This window comes from Pipra filicauda, unplaced genomic scaffold (assembly GCF_003945595.2).
Source record: "Pipra filicauda isolate LSUMZ 115617 unplaced genomic scaffold, ASM394559v2 scaffold711_size138364_pilon, whole genome shotgun sequence".
Taxonomy (NCBI): Eukaryota; Metazoa; Chordata; class Aves; order Passeriformes; family Pipridae; genus Pipra; species Pipra filicauda.
This window is the reverse complement of record NW_024104878.1, coordinates 44,415-68,544: the sequence shown is the minus strand read 5'-3', so window position 1 is coordinate 68,544 and position 24,130 is coordinate 44,415. Positions and strand designations below refer to the sequence as shown.

The 24,130-nt window shown below is 51.5% G+C and overlaps 1 protein-coding gene across 8 annotated transcripts in view; it reads left to right on the top strand.

Annotated features, from left to right (window-relative positions):
- The window catches only part of LOC114001265 (hydrocephalus-inducing protein-like), a 58,413-nt gene that overhangs the window by 10,449 nt on the left and 23,834 nt on the right, over nucleotides 1–24,130 (top strand). For 6 of the 8 annotated variants that reach the window (XM_039389187.1, XM_039389183.1, XM_039389185.1 and 3 more), the window contains exons 8-28: nucleotides 2,043–2,266; nucleotides 3,457–3,524; nucleotides 5,394–5,635; nucleotides 6,445–6,545; nucleotides 7,777–7,912; nucleotides 8,401–8,565; nucleotides 9,433–9,585; nucleotides 11,445–11,677; nucleotides 12,397–12,646; nucleotides 13,256–13,399; nucleotides 14,844–14,987; nucleotides 15,472–15,785; nucleotides 16,763–17,255; nucleotides 17,744–17,842; nucleotides 18,430–18,639; nucleotides 19,497–19,634; nucleotides 20,689–20,866; nucleotides 21,391–21,521; nucleotides 22,191–22,324; nucleotides 23,227–23,363; nucleotides 23,988–24,109. In XM_039389187.1, the coding sequence (XP_039245121.1) occupies nucleotides 2,043–2,266; nucleotides 3,457–3,524; nucleotides 5,394–5,635; nucleotides 6,445–6,545; nucleotides 7,777–7,912; nucleotides 8,401–8,565; nucleotides 9,433–9,585; nucleotides 11,445–11,677; nucleotides 12,397–12,646; nucleotides 13,256–13,399; nucleotides 14,844–14,987; nucleotides 15,472–15,785; nucleotides 16,763–17,255; nucleotides 17,744–17,842; nucleotides 18,430–18,639; nucleotides 19,497–19,634; nucleotides 20,689–20,866; nucleotides 21,391–21,521; nucleotides 22,191–22,324; nucleotides 23,227–23,363; nucleotides 23,988–24,109 (3,816 nt within the window). Of the gene's footprint in view, nucleotides 1–2,042; nucleotides 2,267–3,456; nucleotides 3,525–5,393; nucleotides 5,636–6,444; nucleotides 6,546–7,776; nucleotides 7,913–8,400; nucleotides 8,566–9,432; nucleotides 9,586–11,444; nucleotides 11,678–12,396; nucleotides 12,647–13,255; nucleotides 13,400–14,843; nucleotides 14,988–15,471; nucleotides 15,786–16,762; nucleotides 17,256–17,743; nucleotides 17,843–18,429; nucleotides 18,640–19,496; nucleotides 19,635–20,688; nucleotides 20,867–21,390; nucleotides 21,522–22,190; nucleotides 22,325–23,226; nucleotides 23,364–23,987; nucleotides 24,110–24,130 lie in introns of those variants that run through there. The other 2 variants (XM_039389186.1, XM_039389190.1) reach the window with 2 other exon arrangements.

Below are 24,130 nucleotides of genomic sequence, written 5' to 3'. Positions count from 1 at the left end.
TTGTCTGTTGTTCATGAAGCCCCAATTCCTGCTTTTTGGCAACCTCCCTTGGAGATCAGCTGGGATACTTTCTGCAAAGCAACCCCTCAACACATGAAAGCAACACTGGGTCAAAAAGCTGAAGTGTTCAGAGGCTTCGGTTTCAGCCTCAGACTCAAGGCACCTTTGTGCTCGGGCTGTTCAAGAGCAGCTGGAACAAACTGGCTGCGTTTGAGCTCGAGTCCACTGCAAGAGAGAGCAACTGAAAAAGGTGGAAAATGAAGCACTACATCATGCCAGACACTTCCAAAAGCTTTGCCATGGCAGGAAAGGACACACTGAGTTGTTTTCTTCCCAAAAGATTGTGCTCTTTCCGCATTTTTGATGCTGATACTTTATTGTTTCTCACTATCAATATACTAATTTCATTACATGAGAAAAGGTGAATGAGTAGATGATACTGTTAGTGCTGTCCTAAGCAGCTACACTGCAGGTAAACCTCAGCTCAGCATGGGATCCCCAAGTGCAATTTGTAACACAGGTAACACACGAGAGGAGAGTAGTTTTCAAGTTTCAAGGCAGAGGTTGAATACGGGAATATTTTCAACAGCAGCTGCAAAGCTACAAAATGAGGGACATCCTTCTGCTTCTGCCTCAACTGTTCTGACAGGTTTTGCCAGGCTAACAACTGGGGAAAGAATTCCAAAGCAGATGGATAAATCCATGGCAATGGCAGGGTTTCCCCATGGCTGTGTAGAGATGTGAGAGAGCAACTGTGCTGGTTTAAGAGTTAACCAGCAGGGGAAATGAACTCAACTCAAAGGAGAGATTATAAGTCAGAATAACAATTTACTAAAATAATACAGTAAGTACAATCATACAAACAAACAATTGGTCTTAACCCACAAAACCCAAATGTATAACTCAGTACCCTGGGGCATGAACAGAGTGGTGTTCCTTGGGCCCCGCTTGAGTCCAAAGTAAAGGGAGAGGGGAAGAACCTGCTGGTGGGAGAGCTGTTGCAGTCTGGTCAAAAGTGGTGATTGCAGTGAGATGCTGGGGGAAGAGCTGTTGCAGTCTGGTCAAAAGTGGTGATTGCAGTCCAGTTGAGGGTGGTCTAAGTCCGGTTGAGAGCGATGAGCTGCAGTCTCTCTCTGGATCCCACAGAGTGGTTAAAAATGTTCTAAGACTCCAAGATTATATATCCTCCAGTTCAGGCAGGAATGTTCAGTGCTTCCCTCAGGGCGGGGAGTTCCACAAAGGGTGTGAGGACAAGAGCATCCTCCTATCTCACAGGCCTCTTAACACCTAGTTTATAGCCTGAGGAGTCAGGCTCTATGGGCAGAGGGTGCGAATAGTCTGTTGACAACAGTTTCTGGGAAATGGCATGGAAGGCTATAGAATACACAGTTTTGGGTTACACCCATACCCTGATGAACTGGTCTCAGTTGTCCTAACTAGGACAGCAACTCTTTAGAATAGGTGGAGCTGCTGTGCACCTCACATTCACCCTTTCTTGAGATGTTTGGCTGAGCAAGGTCTAAGAAACTATCAGATTAAATGAAAAATACAATAACCCAAACAATCTACCCTAGCAGAGCTGGGGAGAGCTTCTGAAGTTGGTGATAGCACTGTTCTGAGATGTCTTCTACACGCAATAAACTGGTTTGCTGCCATGGAAGCTGAATGTGTGCTGCCCTTGGCAGGGTCGGGCACCCCTGGAGCAGCAGCAGCTCTGTGGGGATTCACTGCGTGGCTGCAGCTGCCCCACATTGCTCCTCAGGCCGGGTCTGAATGAACTTGGTGATGCTGGCTCAGGAGGGAACCGCTCCGTGTCCCTGGGATAACCCAGGAGTGACTCTGCTTATGTGAAGTTATCGCTGCTTTGCATGAAAACCCAAAGGCAGAACTTGTCCTGTTGTACTTTTTTGGCTTCTGCCACGTAGCAGCACATGGCCTCTTTTGCCTTTCCAGGGGTTAATCGTTTATTAGAAAGCAACTCAGCCTTCTGCAAGAAAGGAAGATTGCTCATGTATTTCCATTTTGCTTTCTTGCTACTGCAGGCAATGTTGGTTAACAAAGGAGCTATTGATGCTCCCTTCAAGCTCATCCCTCCAACCACAGCCCACAGCTCCTGCTTCACCTTTCTGCCCCAGCAGGGCATCATTCCACCCAATGGGCTCCAGCCTATCCAGATCTCCTTCAGTTCCAGCACCCTGGGGGAGTTCGAGGTAGAATTCCATTTCAACGTGACGGAATGCCCTAAGCCTGTGACCTTGACTATCAGGTGAGGAGGGCTCTGGGAGCTTGGTGGGCACGTCTGTAGCTGTCACTGGGTAATCATCTCTCACCTGCCTCATTTGGTGGTGGAGCAAAGAAAAAAGGTGTTGCCTGAGGTCTTAGTCTTGGCTCTGATGTTGGCATCCCCTCAGTGTGGGGATGCCTTCTGCCCAGTGCAGGTACCCAGGAGCTGGAGTGACTCCTTCCTGCAGGGACCTCCCTCCGCCTTGGCCGTGGCAGGCAGTGGGAAGGCATCAGCTTTGGGCAGTTGCTGATCTCAGATGTCCCCTCTGAACACCCAGCAAGGCCCCCAGGGCTTTGGAGATGGGCCAGCCTGGGTGATTCTGCAGCCAGAAGAAGTGGTTATAAAATCCTCTGTTAATGATCTGTGCCAAAAGGGCAGCAGCAGCCTCCCATCATCCCTTGTGCGCACAGGCTGTGCTCCTGGCTCCTGTGCAGGGAGTGCTCTGGGACCTCCTTTCCACAGCAGGAAGGGACTGGGGTGGGAGATGGGGAGCTCTGCAGCAGCAGGGACTGTCACAAGGACTTGGGCATCATCCCATGGGCTGGTGCCATTGCAAAAGATAATCCTCGCCCAGCCAAGGGGAGAAGGGGTGATGAAGGAGAGGCAAAGCTCCCTTCTCAGCACCACAGCAGCACGAGGGCTTGTCCCAGCTAGTCTGAACCATGGGCTGGTGGGGTAATGTGGTGCAGGCAGGAAAGCTGATGCTGGGAGCTCTGGAGCTTTGGAGGTGGCTGTGTCTGGGCCACTGTTGGGAGGCACTGAATCAAGGTAGTAAAGAAACAAAAGGAATCTGCAGTCCATTTTACCAAGAACATAAGGGAAATGGATAAAACATAACAAAAAGGTTATTACTTTGCAAGAGAAAAGTAGTGAGTCAGTCTTTCTCCTAAGGCAAGGGCACAGAGCCACCTCTGGGTGTGTGTACAGGGTCCTCCATGGGGCCAGCAGCACCTTGGGGGCATACCCTGCCTGCCATGGTGCCCTAAGCCCCATCAGCAGCTGTTGGCTGCCTCTTGTGCCCACGGACGCCGTGCTGAGCACAGGGTGCGGGGCTGGTTTGACACCCACGGGGCTCTGACACCAGCTTTGACCCACTTGAGCCGGAAGAACAGCTGAAGGCTTTGCAGTTCCCTTTAACCAAGCCATTGCCTCCTCTGTCCTCGTCCTCGCAGGGGCCACGTCACTGGACTGAGCCTGCATTTCAGCACAGGTGGCCTCGACTTCAATGACGTCTCCTTTGGTGAGTGTTCCCTGGGCTTGGACACAGCAGGAGGGATCTGTGCCTTGCCAAAATGGAGCACTTGAACAGAAGAGCATCTGTCGCTCGTGTCCTTCCATGGCAGCCTGCAGGGTGTTAACTCCAGGGTTGCTGGTGGCATTTTGCCATCGTGAGATCTGAAAGGACCAAAGGAATAGAAAGTCAGTATTTTCTGGTGTCCCTCGTAGTCTCTTCTGCTCCAATCTCCCAGTCCTTGCCAGCAGAACGACCGTAAAAGTCCTTGTTCCAGGAGGGCCCAGGGGATAGGACTGCAGGAGAAGGAAGTTTAAGCCATGTACCTTTAGTGTGGGATGTTAATTAGTGGTGTGAGGGCACCTCATTATCCCTGAGCAGGTCAGATGCCCCAGCAATAGCTCTGCCTCAGGCACCTGTGTCCTCAGAGCCGTGGGCTTCTTCTTCCCCAGCAGAAGCCCAGCTCTGCTGACAGAGCTTTTGGCTGAACATCCAGAGTGTCACTATTGGAATGCAGGTTCTGGTTCTCCATCTCAGGCTCACAAAAGGCTTTCTACTGAGATGATCTACAGTTTAAATGTGAAATCAGTCGTGGATTGACTGAAGGGCCATTATCATTCTGCACCCAGGATGCCTCTGTGTTTTCATGCAGTTCATGGACTTTTCAAGAAAACTCATTACCTTTCCTGAGCTGCTTCCTCCCCTCCCTGTATCACTCCTGAACCCTTTCTTAGTTTTCTTTTGAATAAATGAAACAACAGGAGAGGCAGCGGGCACAAATATGGTTCTCTTACAGGAGATTCATCCTGTTTACTCTGATTTCATTCCTAAGACCTCTTCAGCTGAAGGCAGCTGTCGTATCTTTGCTTCTTTTAACCGTGCTGCTGACTGTTGTCTGCATCTGGTGACCTTGGTCTCATTCCAGACTGGGACACCTGTGTTTGTCCTTTTTGTGCCCCTCCTGCCTCCCTGCTGGAGCCACTGCTAGAGCTGGGCAGTGGTCACTGTTGATGGGCACGGAGAAGCTCCCTGCTGTGCCTGCAGTTGGTTTTCCTCCCCATCTGGGTTCAAATGATGCTTGGTAAGCAGGCCCTGAGAGATGTCTCCTCCCCACAGAGCTGGCCAGCCAAGTCACATGTCCACTGCAGAGCAGGCTGTGGGCTGGTGTCCTGGCTCTGCAGGACATCCCCACCAGGTGTGGCTGTATCCCTGGCTTTCCGTTACGGGAAGCAAGTCTCAGAGTTAAAGTGGTGTCAGCTCTTGTGGGAAGCAATCCCAGCCAGTGTGCAGTGTGGCTGTGATGTCCTCATTTGCAAAGGTGAGACATGGTTCCTAATCACTGATCTCAGAGCAAGCCTCAGGTTTGCCTCCAGTGAAGTGGGCTGTGAGTTGTACGTGCTCAGTCTGGTTGCCTCAAGCCAGGAGATACCTTAAGGATCCTGCCTAAAGAAACTGCATTGGGGTGCTTTGCATCATGTTCCAGTTCCCTGTTCCATCCTCCCTTTCTCTTGCTGTAGCTTTTCCTCAATGACAACTCAGTGCTTTTATATCTTGAAAATGGTGAGAGTGTTGGCAGTGTTAACAGGGAATTTTATGGCTTGAATTTTCAGAGTAAATGGTCAGTCTGGATGCACACTCAGTGTGTGGAAATAATTGATGATGCTGGTTTGGAGCAGTTAAGAGAGATAGAAACTTGTGGTGTTCAGCAGGGCTAAGAGTGGGCATTTCCAAGGCAGCAACCTGGGATCAGTGTCCAAGTGATGATTAATTGCTCGCTGAGCTGCTCAGTGAGCTGTACCGTTTCATCCTACCAGGATATTCACACCAGAAATCACGAGGTGCTTGGTGCCTACATGGTCATTTGTGTCATTTTCCTAGGCTTTCCTCAGACCTTGTCGTGCCGCCTGATCAACACCTCCGTGGTGCCCATCACCTTCCACCTTCGCATTCCTGAGGACGGCCAGGGACAGCCCAGCCTTAGGAGCTTTGATCAAGCGAAAGACAACGCTCACCCATCCTGGGAAAAAAGCACACTGACTCAATGTCATGAGAAGCCAGTGGAATTCACCATAACACCCAGCACAGGGACCATCCCTTCCCAGGGATCCCGGGAGATCAGGGTATGGGAGGAGTCAGTAGGTGGGGCTGAAGCCTCACTGGGCTGTGGGAGGGCTTTAGTGCTGCCGGCTCTCAGCGTGTGCAAGGGAGGGATCTGCAGTGGTGTGGGAGCTGGGTTCCTGGAATGTTCCTGAAGGAGCACCATTTTGTCTCCAAAACCATAAGCTGAGATCACATGGTCAACAGAAGCCATTCGTGTGTTGGTTTTGAGCGTGACTTCTTTGACTGAGAACAGGCAGAGGAAGGATGAGGACAGAAGGTGGCTGTTAGAGAGATGCCACTGTATAAAGTAGTTTGCTTTTCTTCCTGGTCTCATTTCTCCTCTCCTGGGGAGCAGAATGAGTTGTGGTCACTGCAGGGATCCTCAGTAAGGAAAGAAAAAACTCGGCAGCCATGAACTGCCCGGCATCTGCAGGAGCACACCTTGCCCTCAGCTTCGTGCTGAAAAGCTGAACTCATTCTGTCCAAGTCAACACATTTCCTTTGCATTTATGTTATTGTAGTCAAATGAAAAATGGACCCCTAATTTGAAGACAGTAGTGAGTAGAACTTTAGTCTCATTATACATGATTATGTATAATGCTTTAATTTAGCCACCTCTGCCCTGACAGCTGCAGGGTGTGTTTAACAAATTCGGTATTGCCAGAAGGCTTATGTTACTCCCAGAGACTGTGCTCTACGCATGGGCCAGCAGAAGAATTAAGGCAAAATCCTCCCTTCCCTTACTGCGAAACAAGAACCGGAGGAGACCACACGTGGGTAATGAGCTTTTGGGAGAAGGGAAGTATTTGCTGCTCTTCTCTTCCACCAGGTCACGCTGTGTTCCAGTGATGTGGGACGATACGACTGTGATATGGTGGTGGACGTGGATGGTTTTGGCAAGGAGGTGTTGGCTCTGCACCTCAAAGCCAGGTACCAGTGCTCTCCTTGCAGCTGCTCGTCCTTCCCTGTGCACCCACCACCAGCACAGTGCCTTGCTCGGGGTTTACTGGCTGCAGCTCCAGGAGAAAGCTTGCTTAATAAGCTGGTTCTGCCCAGCTAGGTAGGAGAAGAGCAGTGCTTGGAAAGCAGCCCGTGGTGAGAAGCACCCCTGCTCACAGCCAGGCATGGCCCTGGGCCTTTTTCTCTGGGGAACAGGAATGACATTATTTATTGGCCTGGCTTTTGCTGCTTGAGGTGTAAAAAATTCCCCAAGGTCCTCCTGTCCTTCTTTCTGCAAGAGGTGGGCTTGTGCTGGGTTCCAACCACACTGCAGCATTGGTTTGGGACACAGTGAGCAGTCTGCTGAGAGCTGGGGTCTGGCTCAGTTAACGAGGGCACATGGAAATGGAAAAGGGGCTCACGGCAGGAGTGGGAGGGGAAAGTAGTCCTTGATGTGGCAAGTGGGCTCAGGTTTCCCTGCTTCCCTCTGGCACTTCTGAGCATTAACGTTCTCCGTTCTCAGACTTAACGCAGATGTTGTTGTTGCTGCAGCCAAATTCCCTCCTGTGGTGCTGCCATGGGTGTCAGTTTAATGACAAGAGGGATGCAGTTCCCTGGTGCCGTTCCCTCTCCCAGGCAGAACCGTCCAGTCAGTGCCTGGGCTGCAGTTTTGTAACGCAAGTGCCAGCGGGGACAGACCTGGGACCCGTGAGGTGCAGCAGCAAGGGAGCTGTAGGAACTGGGAGGATGATCACCCACTCCGTAGGGCAGGTGGTGGCTCGTGCCCTCAGCACTAGGCAAACGGCTGAGTTTTCTGGCAGGGCAACAGCACCCTGGGAGAGAAGGGAGTTGTTTTTCCTTGAGCCTTGGCGAGCACTGACCCTCAATGGGAAGGCTCCTCCAGAGCTCACAGCTCACTGGGCCTGTTGGGGGAGTCCTTGCAAGCCTCCTTGGGCAAAGGAGGGGCTGAGGCAGCTGTGGGACAAGGCCCGTGCTCTGCCCGGGCACTTGGCAGCCTCTGCAGTGCTAAGTCTCAGGGTTTGCCCCTCCTTGACAAGACATGTTTGAGTGGAAAGACGTGACAAGTGATTTATCTCTGTAGAGGTATTAAACGTCTGTTGGACAGTGAAAAATGTCTTATGCTCCATTCCATGCTCTGCGGGGTGAACGCTCTCCATTCTCTCATTATCTCTCATTCCCTCGGGGTCATCTCTTTGCCCAGATGTGTCGTTCCTGAGCTGCGTTTGCTCACCTCCACCCTCGACTGTGGACCGTGCTCTGCAAAGGTCCCTTGCCAGAAGACACTGACCCTTGTGAACCCGAGCCCCCTTCCAGGATGCTACAGAGTTCTCCCTCAGGTTTGGCATCTCATCCACCTCCTCCTCTCAAATACTACAGAGGGGTTTATTACGGACAAATGGGGTTTGGATAAGACCTTGCTGGTTTCTGTTCAGACTTAAAGATGTGCTGAGAACAGGATTCTACCTGAATGTAAACTTTAGAAAGCAGTTAAATAGGAACCTACCTGAATATCAACTTCAGGAATCATTTTAACCTCTTCAGGAAGCAGTTTATACTCTAGTGTTTGGGGTATTTTCTTGTGAGAGATCTTAGAAGGTTGTGAAAAGCTGTTGCAAGGAGGCTGCCAACACAGGAGTGGGTGTCTGTGGATGCAGCAGCTGTTGGACCCCCTGAGGATACTAAGCCCCAACAATTCTTGCATCTTTTTTTGTGCCTTTCAGCTTTTTCCTGGGGATTTTTAAAAAACGTGTGTGAGTTGCCATTGTGGTAGATGTTAAGGAGTTTAAAGGTGCCTCTGAAGTTGCACTTGATTCTGTCCCTCTAGAGACACCAAGAGGCCGCTGCTCTGTGGTACTCCAGCCCCAAACCATGTGGGATTATCCAGAGTCACAATGTGGTGGAGATCCCCATTACAGTTGAAGTCCAGGCGGTGGGTGCTCATTCCATCCCGGTGGATATTGCCGTGTTCGGGAAGGAGAGATCCCCACTGGTGAGTGCAAGGGGAGATGTGTGCCTTTGTGCAGCTCATCCTGGGGGGGTGGAGTGCACAGGGATTCTTCCAGGGAAAGCAGGGACTTGTCATATATGGCTGGTGTGGACAAGGACAGAATGCATTGGTGGCATAAGCAGTTTATGCTGCAAAAAGAGGAAGAGCGGAGTCCTCCTACGGAGTAATCTCAGCTTATAGTTCATCTAAGATGAAATTGAGGATTATTTTATTTAATTAATCTTCCATTTAAAATGCTGGTAACTCTTTTAAAATGTCATCTCTCTGAACACAAAAGGAGGATTTCTGGGAATCTTCAGCTTTCTGTGTCAGAAAGGAAGGCTGATGTTTGAAAAGTGGTTGCAGGGAATTAAATTTATATTCAAGCAAATGGAAATGATGATGCCAAATCCCCTGGATGGCACCAAACATCTCAAGCCAGGCCATTGCCGTTGTGCATGTAAACCAGTCAACAGGAAGGCCGGGCAGTGCAGGCTGTGCAGGGAAGCCTGACTTTTAACAAAACGCTTGCTCATAACTATCAGGCTGCTTCCTTTAAAGAGCAGGGTTTCTCCCCACCAGAGTAACCAGCTGTTTGACTGTCAGACTGTTTTTGACTACAGATTTCTTGCAAAGCTTTTACCTTTGGGCCAACAGTTTACAGTTTGAACATTTCCCAGACTTTAATCTTTTTTAATTGGGAGGGGAATATGTCAACTGTTTGCCTGAAAGGCCAGCATTTTAGCTGGAGCATCACATCTGTCCCTGGAGAAGTGACTTGAGTGCGACTGAGCTGTTTAAGCTTTCTTAACTTTCCCTGTTGTGTGGGTTTGTTTTTTTTAAATCTCTCTTACCTGCTCCCTGAAACAGCAAATGCATTTAATGTGTACTGGAAAGACACCGCTTGTCTATGCAAGTGTGAATAAGATAAACTTCGGCAAGATCCAAGTGATACAGGACACTTCCCAAACTCTCCAGCTGTGCAATCTGGGTCTCATCCCTGCAGCCTTCAGAGCAGAGATCGTAAGTGTCTGTGGGGCCGTTTTCCAGGGAAACTCCCTGGTCAGCAGCAGCCCAGGACTTGGATTTTATATGTAAGGTTTCTATATCGCTCTGTGGGAGAGAGGAGACAAGAGATTCCATCTGAGGCAAGAGGAGCCTGGCTCTGCAGGTGGTTTTAGCTGGGACAACCTTCAGTGAAATAGTTTACAGAGTTGTAGGGGCAGAAGCGAGTCTGGATTGTGGTTACAAGTTCTCCCTTTATTTTGTGGAAGGTATTTAGCAGTGCAAGTCACGTTTTTGGAGCTCTGAGATGAAGAGAAGCCTGTGGGCCTTTGCTCCTGAGAGGGCAAGGATTTCCCCATGGTTTCCTCATACCATCTACATTTGCTTTGTGCCAAAGTGCTGTTAATGGTAGAGACCAGGGTGTGAGGTCTGTCCTCAAGCTCTGGGTGGGGAGAGGAGTTTCCCCCTCCTGGGGGTCAGAGCAGCCGGGCTGTTGCACACAGATAGGGCTGCGGAGGTTGTGCACCCCTGGAGCCTGTGGCCTCCATAGCGTTCCAGAGTATCTGGAGAGCAGCTGCAGAGAAAGGCTCTTTAATTCGTGGAGGCTGCACAGGGCAGAAGGAGCTGGGGCTGCTCCCCTGGCAGGAGGAACTGAGCTGGTGCAGCAGAACTGGTGCAGCCAGCAGGGCTGGGCAGGCTGGCATGTGCTCCCCACTGCAGAGGTGTCTGTGAGGGGCTTGGAAACAGGCTTGGGAGGAGGTTTGTTCTCCTCCATGCTGAGGAAGTTTGTTCTCCTCCATGCTGAGTGGGCTGGGCTGCTGGAGCTGGTTGAAAGCAGCCCCGACACAGTGGACGTGGTTGTGTCTGTGGATAAAGCACCAGGCGGTGGGGGAGAGTCCAGGCTCAGCCTCCTGGGCCAAGGAGGAGGAGGGTGAGTTTTCCACTTGCTGCTTTCCCAGGTATCTGAGGAGTAAATGTAACCTTCAAGTGAGGGATTTCCAGGGCAGCTTTCTTCAACTCCACAATGAAATTCTGCTCTCCACCCCTGCAGAGAGCAAGCCACCTCAGATGGGTGGTGCTGGCATGTAAATGATAGTTTTTGCATGCTCATACCAGGCCGGGACCTGCTGAGCTGTGTCTGTACAGCTGTCCCAGTGGAAGGCCTTGCCTCCCTCCCCAGGGCAGCTTGCAGCTTTCTTACCCCATCCACAGAGGGAAGTCCATGAGAAAGCAGAGGACCAGAGTGCTTGGGAAGGCTGGGCCATGCCCACAGAGCAGTTTTCTTTCTGCTTCCTGTTTTCTTGCCCTGCTATAACCATTTAGAGCTGACTTTTCCAAAGCCGAGGGCTCTGGAGCACCTCTTTGCAGCTGATGATCAGTGGGAAGCCAGGGCTTTGGTCCTTCAGGGGCAAGGACTTTGGTGCTGGGCTTTTGCTCAAGCGGTTTTGCAGAGTTAGTCTTCAGGCTCTCAGCAGTATCCTCCAGCTGTGTGGCTGCTGTGGTGGGATTTGAGCAGCCGTGGCTTTCTGTAGCCTTGAGCCTTTGTGAAAACCCAGCTCTGTTGTGGGGAAACCAGAAGAGAGAAAGTAGCTTCCCTTGGCATACACTCCAAGAAAAGATTGGAGGGGGAATAACCTTCTCCTGAGGAGCATCCCTTGGGTTGGGCAAAACTTAAAAGTCTGTTAAAATGGATTAAAAGAGGGTAAAATACAGGTTGTATAAGCTCTGCTCTTGCCCAGACACAGTAGCTTAGATTTAGGGAAATTAAGGCTTTACAATTTTTATCCTCCTCTCTGTAGTCGTTCCTTTTCTCACACCCCACAAGTCACCAGGGTCCATGGTTTCCACCCTAAATGCATGTTTGGCTTGTCTTACAGGGTGGCAAATGCTGGAGTATTGAACCCAGGGAAGGAGTGGTCCCTGCCAAGGCTGAGGTTCCTGTGGTTGTCACGGCAAACCTGGGTGACACAGGGAGATTTGAGGACAGCATGAAGCTGTTTGTTGAGAACAGCCTTACCAGTGTCATCCCCATCCAGGCTGTGGGCATTGGCACCACAATTGCCATTGACAAACCGTTTGCTCCAGAGCTGAATTTGGAACCCCAGTTCAAGTAAGAGATCTCTTAACTCCTGCCTCTCCTCTTGGCTCAGCAAGGAGCAGTTATGCTGTAGGCTTTCAGGCTAAATCTTCTACAGTGCTCCAGGCCCTGACTCTGTTTCCCTGAAGCCAGAGCTTCCTTTAGAAACATGCTGTTATGCTCAGGTTCCTTAAATTATTAGAGAGACGCCTCTGCCCGAATTAAGGGGCAAATGAGACCATATTCCAAAGTCAGTAGTACGGATTTTTATTTAACAGTAAATGTGAGGTAGAGAGAGACAGAGAGAAATGGGGAAAAGAGAGAAAGGGGGAGACAAAGAGAATGACAAAGGGACAGATTAAGTAGAGAAAATATCACCTCTGCATGGATTCCATTGACATCCAATTGATTCTCTTCTTGTGGCCTTCTCGGAGGTGAAGTGTTCTCAAAGTGATGGTTTCAGTCTGGATCCATTAGGGGAAGCCCAGAATGGTGAGGGAAAAAGCCCGTGGTGATGAAGGAAGTCCCTTGTGGTGAGGGAAGCTGTGGAAATACTACATTATCAGTATAAACCGATTTCTCTTTGCAACGACAACATCAGAAAGGCATCAGACATTGTTTCTGGTCCACGTTAAGAGCGGGAAATGAGGACGGTCTCCAAGCTGTTAACATCTCAGATTGCTTGCTGAGAGCACTTGACTGCAGGGAAATAGCAGCTCCCATGACCTTTTCCATCTCTGCTTCTCCTCCAGCCTCGTTCCCTGCATTTTCCGGTTCAACGTGACAAACAAGGGGCAGCAGTTCCAGCGGCTGTACTGGGGCACAGAAGGTTTCAGCACCTTTCGACAGCGTCATCCTCTCCCAGCCCTCAGTGTCACCAAGGGCAGAAGCGCTTCCCAGAGACCCACCCCCCCCGTATTTAAGCTGCAGCCATGGGGGATGTATCTGCAGCCAGGCGAGACTATGGAGCTAGTGCTGGAAGGCTTCTCCAGCACTGTCCAGGTGAGGTCCCTGCCAAGGGCTGAGCCTTCCCCATCAGGTCCCCTCCAGTGGGGCTTCTCCTGCAGCCCCTTGACATTTGCCTGGGAAAATGAGCAAGGGCCTTCAAGACAGTGTTTAAGGCTACAGGTTTCCATGGCAGCACTGGTGGCTTTCCTTGCTGGCCACCATCGGTTGCTAAGGCTTTTTTGTGATTCCATAGCTACCAAACCGCAATGCTGATCCCAAAATACGGGCTGAAGGAAGTATTGCTCCTTCGGGGCAAACAGGAGTGTCACCTGCTGAGGCACAAAGGAAGGGTAGAGAAAATAGGTTACACTTAAAGCAGGAGCCCAAGCAGAAAGTGAATTAAACAAGTGTCAGGTGGTTTCTCTAGGGTAAGCAGGGGGTAAAAGAAGCCCTGTGAAGGGAGGGAGTGTCTCACGAGTGCCTTTTGTGGCTGTTGGGGTGCAGTGTTAGGGCCATTGTAGCGCAGAAGAAATAGGCTGCAGCACAGGAAGAAAAGGGGGCAGTGTCTGTAACTTTGTGGCCCGTGGGGGGTAAGGAGCCAACACAGGGCATTTGCTGGACACCCTGCCAGCACCACTGGTGACAAATGACTCTTGCATGCAGGAGGTGGAGGAGAAGCTGGTGTGTGAGGCAGCCGTGGGGCCAGAGATAACAAAGAAAGAGATAATCAAGACAAAGGTCACCTGCAAGTTCATTTCTCCCACGGTGCAAATATCATCCAGAGCAATCACTTTCTGTGTGGAGAAGGTAAGTCTCTGGATTGCATCCTGGCATTTACTGCATGGCTCAGCGAGAGAGCTCATGGGGTGTGTGTGCTTGTGTTAACAGCCCTCTTTACCCTTCCTGAGGCACTTTGTAAAGTAAGTGAGGATGTTTTTAGAGATGAGACTGGTTTTTAACTTCCTTAAAGTAGAATTGCAGCTACAGCTGCACTGCTGAGGGGGACCGTGGCCACCTGGAGAGAAATGCCAGTTTCTGTGCTCACTGTCAAGGGAGGTTTTTGAGGATCCTCCAATGCACGGTGGTGTCTGAACACCAGTGCTGTAGGGAAGCTGGGAAAACCAGAGATTCCTGTGAATTCCTCAGGCTGATGAGGAAAAACCTGTCATCTGCTGTGTGTCTTTGCCTTCTCTGCTGTTGGTATGGATGCTCTATGGTATAGCTCTGTGGTACAGCTCTGTGCATTTCCCCAAGCCTCACCTGCTTCTAAGGACCCACCCACATCCTGCAGCTGCAGTGATGATGACACCGAGGAAAAGCAGGTGCCCTTTAGTCTCTGGATCCCAACTTCTGCATTATCATTCCCACAAGGTGTCTGGAAAGGATGTTGCATTATTTAGTTTCTGTGGTTTTGGGTCCTTCCTCAGGTTCCCAGGCTTCCATGGAAGCACTGAATTCTGGGAACAGGTAGTTTGAATGTAACGAGAAGCTTTTCAGCTCTCCCTGATGCCTGCCTGTGCTCTGCTTGATGCCACACTGATTTATGGAGTGCTCTGGCACTGCAGCTGTTTGATATCAATACATCCAGAACTAGTTTCCCAAACTCTGTCTGGTTTCTCTGCACCATGCAAGAAGCCCACCACAATGCACAAACAAGAAGAAGGAGCTTAGGCTGATCATAGCTCTGAGGTTATAGACACCATGTGCCTGTAGCAGAGGCAGCAGGACACACAATGCAGAGGGACTGTTGAGGTTTCTGGCTGGCCACATGTTCATGGAATGTTCAAAGTTGACCTTGGGCTGCTGCAGGATCTCCACCCTGGGCCAAATCCTGCTTGCTTTTCTCTTCTGGCTGGCATCACTGCTTCTAGGAGGCTGCTGGAGCCAATAAGGCTGTGAGAAATGACTGTATATGAGGGAAGATCATCTTGTGTTGTTCTACCCAAGTGAAGAGACAAACGTTCTGGGGTCACTTTCTGCCTTTGATCTTGTTCAAGCAGCTGCCTTCTCTCAGGGGCCTATTCCTTTCTCTGTACATGGGAGCGTTTCCTTGTCTGCCAGGGGAGGCTGTAAGTTCCAAACATGAAAAGAATCAGCTCTAGAGAAAAATGTCCTGGAAGGTTTAGAATCAAAGAAAAAGAGTAAATAGAGATGTATGCACTTCTGAGGTTGAAAAATGTGAAATGCATTGGAAGGGGAAGGAGGTCTGTGGCTCCTTGAGGTTGTTTTTCCTTGTCTCCTGTTTCTGTAGCACCCCGATGATGTCCTGACTCTTCAGTACAAGCCTCTGTCTTTAAAAAACACCTGCTGCCTGCCATTCCACCTTTTGCTGGACTTGGAGCAGCCGTTCCTAATCTGTGCTGCAGACCAGCAGCCCCTCCCTGCAGAGGCCCAGGTGAGCAGCCAAGGACCCTCCTACCAGTGGGCTTTGAAGAGGGAGGGCTGTGGTGGTGCCCTTCTGTTGGGAGGTCCTCAAGTCGAGAAGTTTATTCCGTGGAGTCAACAGTGGACTGGCCTGAACTGTGAACTGAGTCAGCAGAGCTGCTGAAGGAAGCAAAAACTCATCTGAATTGGAAAGATCCCTCCTGGCTCTAAGATATGAGGGGAAGGGAGCAGGCAGCCAGGTGTGGGCAAGCCATGCAACAGAGGTGTCTCCTGGAGAGCACCCCATCCTCTTGTATTGCTGCTGAGCACAGAAACAGGAGCCTGAGAATCCCCCACTGGAGTGTGGTGCTTGCAGTCAGACCCTCCCTTGTAAAGAACTGAAGGGTGGACTGGGAAGGCCATGCTGGGGTCACACTTTGAGCGTTTACGGTTTCGTGCTGTCAGACCTTGGGACTTCATCGTGTGGGTGACTAACACTCCTTGTCTCCTTGCAGCCTGTGAAGATGGAGGCAGGGCAGGAACTTCATCTCTCCATCAGCTTTAACCCAGCTTATGAAAAGGATCCGATCAGCTGGGTAGCAGAGAAGACTATGAAGATCCGGCTGGTGGAACATCCTCATGAGGAAGAGATCACCGTTCGGGGAGAGGTCTACTTCCCGAATCTCCGTATCCCGACCAAAGCACTGGACTTTGGTTGCATCGTGACTGGCACAGAACAAGTGCGTTACCTGGAGATGACCAACTGCAGCCCAATTCCTGCCCACTACCACTGGTCATTCCAGATGGACAGCAAGGAGTACCCGACAGGGTATGTGCACCTTTGCCCTCTCCTGAAAGCTCTTTTTCCTTGGTCCTGTTTGTACTTTTTGGCCATATTGACCACCATAACTGGTCTACTCTGGCCTCCAATTGAGAGACCTGGAGACACACCATCTATAACGCTGCTGATGCTTTTGAGAAAGCACGCAGGATCACCCTTGAGGAGAAAAGGCAACGCAGAAAGAATCGTGCCTTGCAGAATATACCATCTAAGGAGTCTCTCTGCTGTGCCTTTTGCAACCGGACATGCCTATCTCATATTGGCCTTTTCAACCACCAACACGCTTGCAACAAACGTGGGTAGAGCCCTTCCCAAATCTTCGTTCGCGAAGCCCAGCCATGATGATGTTTGTACTTTGCAAAGACCAAAGTTGTTTGCCTGGGATCTGACAAACTGCTTTTGGCTTTCCCTTGTGGAATAACACTGACCAACCATGGTCAGGCTGGATGCTCAGGGAATAGGCGTTTTCCATGAGTTTGGTGTTACTGTAGTCCCCCCTCCTGGTTTCCTCTGGGAAGGAAAGCTGGTGGGGAAATCTGCTTTCTCAGACCTCTGTGGCCTGAGGCAGTGACCACCTTGGTGAAGGGCTCCTAGTCCCACCTTCACAGTGCTGGTGGAGGCACTTTCACAGCCCTTTGGCCCCTCTACTTTGGGATGGGTCCTCTCTGCAAGCAGAGAAACAGCTCTCTTCTCCTTGCTACCTTCTCTGCATTCCCAACCTTGGCCTGGAAGTGCTGGAGGATGCCCAGAAAGTCCCAAATCACATCACAGAAAGAGCTAGTTAGCACCTGAGCTGATGCTGAACATCTTGTTACCTTCCCCTTCCTTCTCCTTTTCTGGACACCCCCTTTCTGAGCTCACCACACCTGCACCCACCTGGGGGCTGCATCCTGACGAGGAATTGCTCGTGCAGGTGTCCCTCCCTCCCACTGCAGGTCCGTGATCATGGTTACGTTATTTTCCAGGTTCATACCTTCCCCACCTACATTCAAACCCCAACCACAAATGGTCACGTTCGGTTGTGTTGAGTGTGGGCGTTATTCAAGGAGGTACTTCAGACCTGGAAGTGTGCAGGAGCCAGCCAGAGCCCCGGAAGCAGTGCAGGACTCTTCTCAACAATCATCACCTTCAGCAAACTGCCTGGAAACAGAACAGGATTCTTCCCAACAGACATCACATTTAGAGAACTGCATGGAAACAGAACAGGATTCTTTCGAAGGGTCATCAGATTCAGAGGACTCCCTGGAAACAGAGCAGGATTCTTCAAAAGAGTCATCAGATTCAGAGGACTCCCTGGAAACAGAGGACGATTCTCCTGAACAGCCATCAGATCCAGAGAACTCCCTGGAAACAAAGCAGGACTCTTCCCAAAAGTCATCAGATTCAGAGGACTCCCTGGAAACAGAGCAGGATTCTTCTGAAGAGTCCTCACATTCAGAGGACTCCCCAGAAGCAAAGGTGGGTTTTCTTGTGCACCTGACACCTGTGTTGCCTCCCCCGGCTTGCCACCAAAAAGCTGTGTTCGTGCCGACCTCCCCTTTTGCTGCCCTGCTGTTCTGTGCCCTGAGAGTGGGCTGGGCAGCAGGGCCAGTGGCTAGACATGGGGCATCTGGGGAGGGAGAAATAGGATACTTTTCTTTGGAGAAGCCCACTCCGATCCTACAGACCTATGATGAGTTTGGGATTTTTTGGCTTGTTTCCTTTACAATGTAAAATGAGGCTTTTCTGCATCATGATGAGAAGGCTTCCAGTTTCCTTCCTGTAGCAAGCCATGCCAAATCCTGATCTCCATGTACCCCCTTCCCAGCCCAGCTAGACCACCCATTTTCAGGTCTCTGCCTTCACCCAAGAGCCGTCATTGCAGTGATGGCCCCAGAGCTGCCTTTTATAGAGTGAGACTTGGCAAGGTGGCTGTGTCCTGCAATGGAAAGTGGCTTGTCTTCCAGGTGCCACCATCCACTGCTGCAGGGCCTCGGAGCTCAGTAGAGACGAAGAGGTCTGGGCAGTCTGCGGAGGTAAAGCCCCCTGGCTTCAGAGCGGAGGAGGTGAGTGGGAATCTCTCTCACTTGCACATTTTCAGCGTGGCAAGCAGGTCTGTTGCCCCCAGAGCTGCAGAACTCCCTGTGCAGCACCCATGGAGGGCACTGCTCCCCTGGTACCTCATCAGGTGCTCAACAGGATATTTTTCAGGAGCATTTGGTGTAGCACCTTGAGAGAGCAGCATGTAAGTCAGAGAGAGGGAAAAACCTCAGGAGTCAGATGAGCTGGGCTGGAGTCCTCCCCTCAGCTCCAAGAGCTCTCACCTCTGAGTCTCTTGCTTTTCTGAAGGCAGTAAAAACTGGTTTTAAAGGCAAGTTCTGCAGCAGAGAGAATGTTTTGCTGCCAGGAGACATCCCAGTTTACTTTAATGTCTGGTATTAATTAATGCATTGAGCAGTGAGTATGGCAGAAGACTTTGGCCATGCTCCCTCCACTGGTCAGTGGCATGGAGGCCGGATGAGATTAGGATGCTTCTGGCTGGTGTTTGAGGAATAGGCCCCTCCAGCTATGGTTGTACTTTGCTCCAAGCCACAGCTGCTCTTCTGCACCCATTTCCATGCTCAACGACTCGATCCCTCCTCCCCTCCTGCAGGTTTTCGACATCCAGCCGGTGTCCGGTGTGCTGCAGCCGGGCAAGAGCCAGCAGGTGCCCTTCACCTTCTTTGGCCACGCCAACATCATTGCCCGTGTCACGGTGCTGTGCCAAGTGGAGGGAGGCCCAACCTACGAGGTGGAGCTGAGGGGGGAGACTTCAGTCCTCACCTACCACCTGAGCGTCGAGGAGATTGACTGCGGGCTGCAGGTACCACCCCCTTCTCCTGGCGGAGCTGCTGCCTTGGGACCATCACCAGCAGGTTGCTTCCCAGCCTGGCCCAGGGCTCTCTCCCCTTCCCAGCTCCTTTGTTGGCTCTGGGGCTTGGAAGTACAACCTTGGAGGGATATGTCTGGCATCCAGACTGCTTTGTAATGGCCATCTCCGCCCCCCTCCAAAATGTTGGGAATTCCTTATCTTCAGGGTACCCAATGCTGCCTCCTGGAGCAAGCAGGATCCCAGTGGGGATGTCCAGAGGGACATATCCCTGAGAAATCCCTCTGCTGATCCACTCGTAAAGCCTGAGCTCCAATGAGATGCTCTTGTTTAATGCTCTTGCTTAATCCCCAAAATAACCCGGTTGGGCTTCCGGTCACTGCAGTTGGAGAGAATGTCCCAGAATAATCCCTACTTTACTGCTTCTCAGTTAAAAGTCCACAGGTCTTTCCAGCTGCTGTCCCTGTCTTGGTGCCCCATCTGTCTCCCTTTTTGCTGGTGTGTTGCTTGCCAATACTTGCATGCAGGTGTCTTTTCTTCTGGAATGCCTCGATGCCACCTCCTTTGTTTCTCCTGGCTGTTGGTGACCCCTCAGAGTGCAGAGGGCCTGTGTCCCCTGCTTCATTTGTTACTGGTTCTCCCATGGTTGTTCCTGCCCCTCTGCATGCTGCCAGAACTCTGTTCCTGTGCAGGTCCCTGTGCCTGGGGGTTCCCCATGTTTCCAAGTGCCCATAGCTTGTTCCCAGTCCCTGCTCCTGCAGTGTGTCTGCTTTCAACCCCATGAAAGAGGAAGGAGATTCCCAGCACCAGGCCTGTGTCTGTAACTTCCCACTCCTCTGTCCTCTCTCCAGCTCTTTAATGAAGTCACCAAAGCAGAGGTCACCCTGCGGAACAACGGGAAGATGGGATTCACCTACATGGTACAGAGCCCCAGCACTGGCACTGCAGACAAGCCTCTGCCTGGTGTGCTCGTGGTCCTGCCCAGCACAGTGAGTGGCACAATTGACTGACCCCAGCCCTGTGTCAGGTGGCCAAGGAGAGGGTTAAAGAGAAAAAAGAGGGGAAAACAAAACCAAACCCAGCCATGAGAGACAGGGCTGTAAACAATTGCTGCTGGGGGCAGAGAAGGTCAAGCAAGTGCCATCCTGTCAGACTCCCTGTGGCCTTGGCTGGCGAGTGGCTCTGCCATCCCAGGGCAGCCACCGGCAGGAGGCACGAGCACGTTGGTCACTCCTTGGCCCTCGACTGCTGAGCTCTGTGGCTGTGCTGGCACTGAGGCTCTTCTGAGGGTCACCTACCCCAGCTATGGGATCAGACAGGACTTATTCCGTGCCCGTGCCTCCCCTGTGCCAGCACTAAGCAGCACTTACAAATTCCTTGCTTGGGCTTGAAGCTCCTCATCCAGAAATTGTCGCAGCCCCTGTGCTGGTCCTTCCCTCCCCCCAGCTGTGCTGCTCTGGAGCAGCTTTGTGGGGCAGTGAGGGGGCCAGGGAGGAACAAGGTTGGAAGAGCCAAGAGAGGAATTTGGAGCATCCCACCACTGTCCCAGCTTCTCAGTGCTGCCTGGATGTCTTTGAGGTGAAGCAGTGTTCCTGTTTTTGTTCCTCTTTGCACCAGGAAGAGGAAGCCTATTGGCTTTCCCATTTCTTCCTGCCTGTCTCCTACAAGGGGTGACAGGAGCTGCTGGCCCTGCTGAGAGCATGGCCACTTCACTCCCACAGTGGTGGCAAAAGAGCTTTTACCTGTTCAGCCTGGCTCTCACTGGCAGAGGGCAAACCCCGTTAGCAGCAGAGCTGTGCTCACGCTGAGCACAGGGCAGGCTCTGCTGGGGGTGCAACCTTAGGAGCCCTGGGAAGGACACACTGCACCCTCTGCACCCTCGCCTTGGAGGCTCGAGCTTTTGGGCAGGAGGAAGTTAGAAGGTGATGTGATCTGATGTTTTCTTCCAGAGAGAACCTGTCTTCTTAGCCTGTCTGTGGCCTGAGCCTTCCTCCATCACACCCTCTTTAATGCATTGCCTCCCTCTTCTCCTGTCCCTTGCAGGCTTCCATTGAACCTGGCAAGGAGCAAGTGCTGAAGCTCTATTACCTGCCAGGAATACCAGGAGTCTTCTGCAGGACTTTCCAGGTTCAAGTGGATCACCTGAAACCGGCAGAAATCTCCCTGAAAGGAGAGGCGGTCTTTGCCGGGATCTGTCTGGACCTGCCCTGGAGCATCAACGGTGAGCAGTGCCCATCTGCTCCCCAGCAAAGTCCTCACTGGGGTTTTTCCCAACTGTAATGCCCAGAGGGCAGCTCACACCCATCTCCACCAAGCCTGGAGTTTGCAGGGCTGCCAGACCAACACTCACCCCTCTGGTTGCTTCCTGAGTCTTGAGCAGACAAGCACATGTAGGCTTTGTCCAAGTAACCATCCTGCAGCTCTTGCCAGCACTTCCGTCAGAGGCCTGGAAAGATGGCTAGACAGAAAAGCTTGGGAAAGCTATAAGAGAGAATGGCAGGGCTTTTGGCAGGGTTGGATTTGCATGACACTGCAGGGGATGAGATGCTCCTCTGTGGGGAGGAGGATGGGTGGGAGTGAACATGAGGATTCAGAGACAAGCAGCAGCGTCCACTCTCCAGAGATGGCTTTCCATTGATGGGTTGTTTCTGGGAGAGACCAGCCTTTGGGGGAGTGGAACTTCTCAGCTTAAATGGTATTGGCACTGCACCCACACTTCTATTTGTGAATGTTTTCTTCCTTCAGGAAGTGAAAAATATGAGAAACTATTGAAACAGGCAAAAGAAAAGTTGAAAAAAGACAAGCAGGACAAGAAAGCAAGTGTTTGGAGGAAGGCTCGAATCAGGAAGCGACACGCGAAGGGCCCTGGCATTGTGGTAAGCACAGCTGCAGTCCCATTTGGCACATGCCACCCTCCCCATGTCACTTGAACCCTTGGCACCCCACAACACCCCACAACAGCTTCTCAGTGCCCTGCTGGCACTTGGGACCTCCCTGCCCACACCTGACCACAAACATGCATCAGCTCAGTGTTGCCCCACCTCTGGTCGTGGTCTCTCCTGGAGATGTACCAAGCTTCCTGGCTACTCCCCTTGCTGGGGAGTTTGTTGCTCCCAAATCAAACCCTAGCAGGTTTACAGACCTTAGTAGTAGCAGCCTGACTGTGCCCTGGGACTCTGCTGGCAGTGCTCAACTCCAAGAGGCACCAGCTTGATTGGGGTTCCCTTTTCTAGGCAGCTTTTGTCCAAGCTGCTTTGGCACTGGCTGGGGACAGGCAAATACCTGAAGCTCTGGAAGGTTGCTAGCTTGTCTGTCTGGCCAGATCAGCTTTTCTAGCAGTGGGTGGGAAGGCACAGATACTGCAGTTATTTCCCTGGAGAGAAGATCCTGGCTAGGAGAGCAGAATGTGTCACGGACACTGAGCAGTCAGAGAGGAGGACCCCATTCCCCCTCTCAACAAGAGCAGGGTGGGATCATCTTTCAGATACAAGCCTGGGCCCTGGGAAGGGCCTTTGCTAACCAGCCACTGCCTTCCCTTCCCTCAGGCAAACACTTGGCTGAGGATGGAGATGGAGCAGATGCTGATAAAGGAGGGTGCTCTGGAGCTGCAGCCAATCCTCATCTCCCGCCTCCCAGAGGACACTGTCTTTGACAAGCGCATTCCTCAGAAGCTTGTCCAGTGAGTAGGGACTCCTGTTCCCTCTCTTCAGATGCCCTGAGGGCAACACCCAGCAGTGTCCCCTGCTCCTGAGAGCTCCTTGAGCATGCAGAGCTGGGAACAGTGGGCATTTCAGAAAGGGGCTGACCCCAGTAGCTGTGACAGCAATAGCTCGTGAGCAGCTGACTGTCCTCCCTTCCCCAGTGCCGCGCTGAGCTTTGGAGCTGCTCAGCTCCCCACAGGTGCAAGGTCCCATTCTTGGAGCTGAGGGGACCCAGTGCAGACCATCAAGCCCTTCCAGACAGCACAGACACTGTCCCTGCTGACCAACTCTGAAAGAGAATTCCAAGCTGCTCTCTTGGTTCTGACTAACAGAGCACCCTAAGCAAAAGGTGGCTTTGATGCTGGTGGGGCAGCAGGGCTTATCTGGGTAACTTGGTCCTTCCCTTTGCTCCTTCATGATGCTGCATGGGCATGGGAGGCTCCAGTTCAGGAAGAAGATGCTTTGCAAAACAGATCCTTCATGTGACCTGGTTGCAGAGCAATGAAGTTTTCCTGTTCAAATCTTATTCCAAGGCTCAGAAGCAATTTCAGGCTTGGGCTGTGCACCAGGAGAAGTGTTTTCACTGAGACCACTGGAGGTCCAGTGGATTTACGTACACTGGCTTTTTGTAGTGGAGGAGCTGTGACCAGAGTCCATTTAAAACTAATTTTATTTTCGGGTCCCATTGGAAGCTGATGAAACCTAGGACCTGCACTCCCCATAACTTCCCAAAGTCATTGTCAGGTGGTCAGGTCTTGGGTTTTGTAGGCTTGAGTTTTTACAGCAGTGAGTACAGAAATATCCACTTTATTTGAATCTTCCACCACTTGAACATGTGGCTCTGCTGTTGTTTAAGGACTGTCCTTACTCCTCCTTCCAGAGTTGAGCTGCCCGAGTACATCCTGGACATGGGCACTGTCATTCAGGGTTACAGTAAAAGCTGCACTGTGAAGATCACCAACACCTGGAGGTTCCCAGTGGCCGTCCGGGCCGATGAACGTGCCCTGCGTGACACAGGTAGCCAGTGCTGGAGAGGATTCCTGTTGGCTGCAAGGAGCTGTCTCAGACAGATTAGCTTAAGCCACTGCACATGGGGAGGTTTTTTGAGCTTCTTCCTCCCAGTGCTCCTGCTGGGAGCTTCAGGGCCAGAATTCTCCTGGCCAGCTGTGCCCTGCCCGTGACTGTCCTGATGCTTCCCTGCAGGGGCCTGATGGGCTGATTACCCTCATCATCTCCCAGCATCTTCTGCCTTTGGTTCCCATCGGCATGAAGTTTCTTTGGGCATTCTGGAGGTGTTGCAAACAGATGGGATCTGTTGTGGTTGGAAAGTGCTTTGTCTGGAATTCACACTCTCACAGCTCTTGTGTTCAGCCTTTACTGAGGAAATAGCCTGTTTGATTCTCTGGTGGATCGAAGTAGGCTTCCGAAAGAGGCCTGGAGGCAAATCTGCACTTCCATCACAGAGTGGCTCGCTGTGTCTGAGGGCTGCTCAGGTGTCTCCTCTAAGTTTCTGTCCCGGGAACAGCACAGCGTGAGGTTTTTCCCAGGGCTCCCAGCAGGGCTCTCGTATGGCCTTAACATGCTTATGACACATTTCATATTGCTTGTGTATCTCAGCTGCTTTGTTCTCATCTGTTCAAGGTTTCAGCGTATACCTGGAGCCCGTGGAGTTCCTGATCTACGGCGCCACCAAACTGTTTCAAGTGAGCTTTGCAAGTGCCAACCTGCCCATGGGAAAGGTGGATGTGCTCCTGCCCATCAAGGTACCGCAGCTTTTGGGGCAG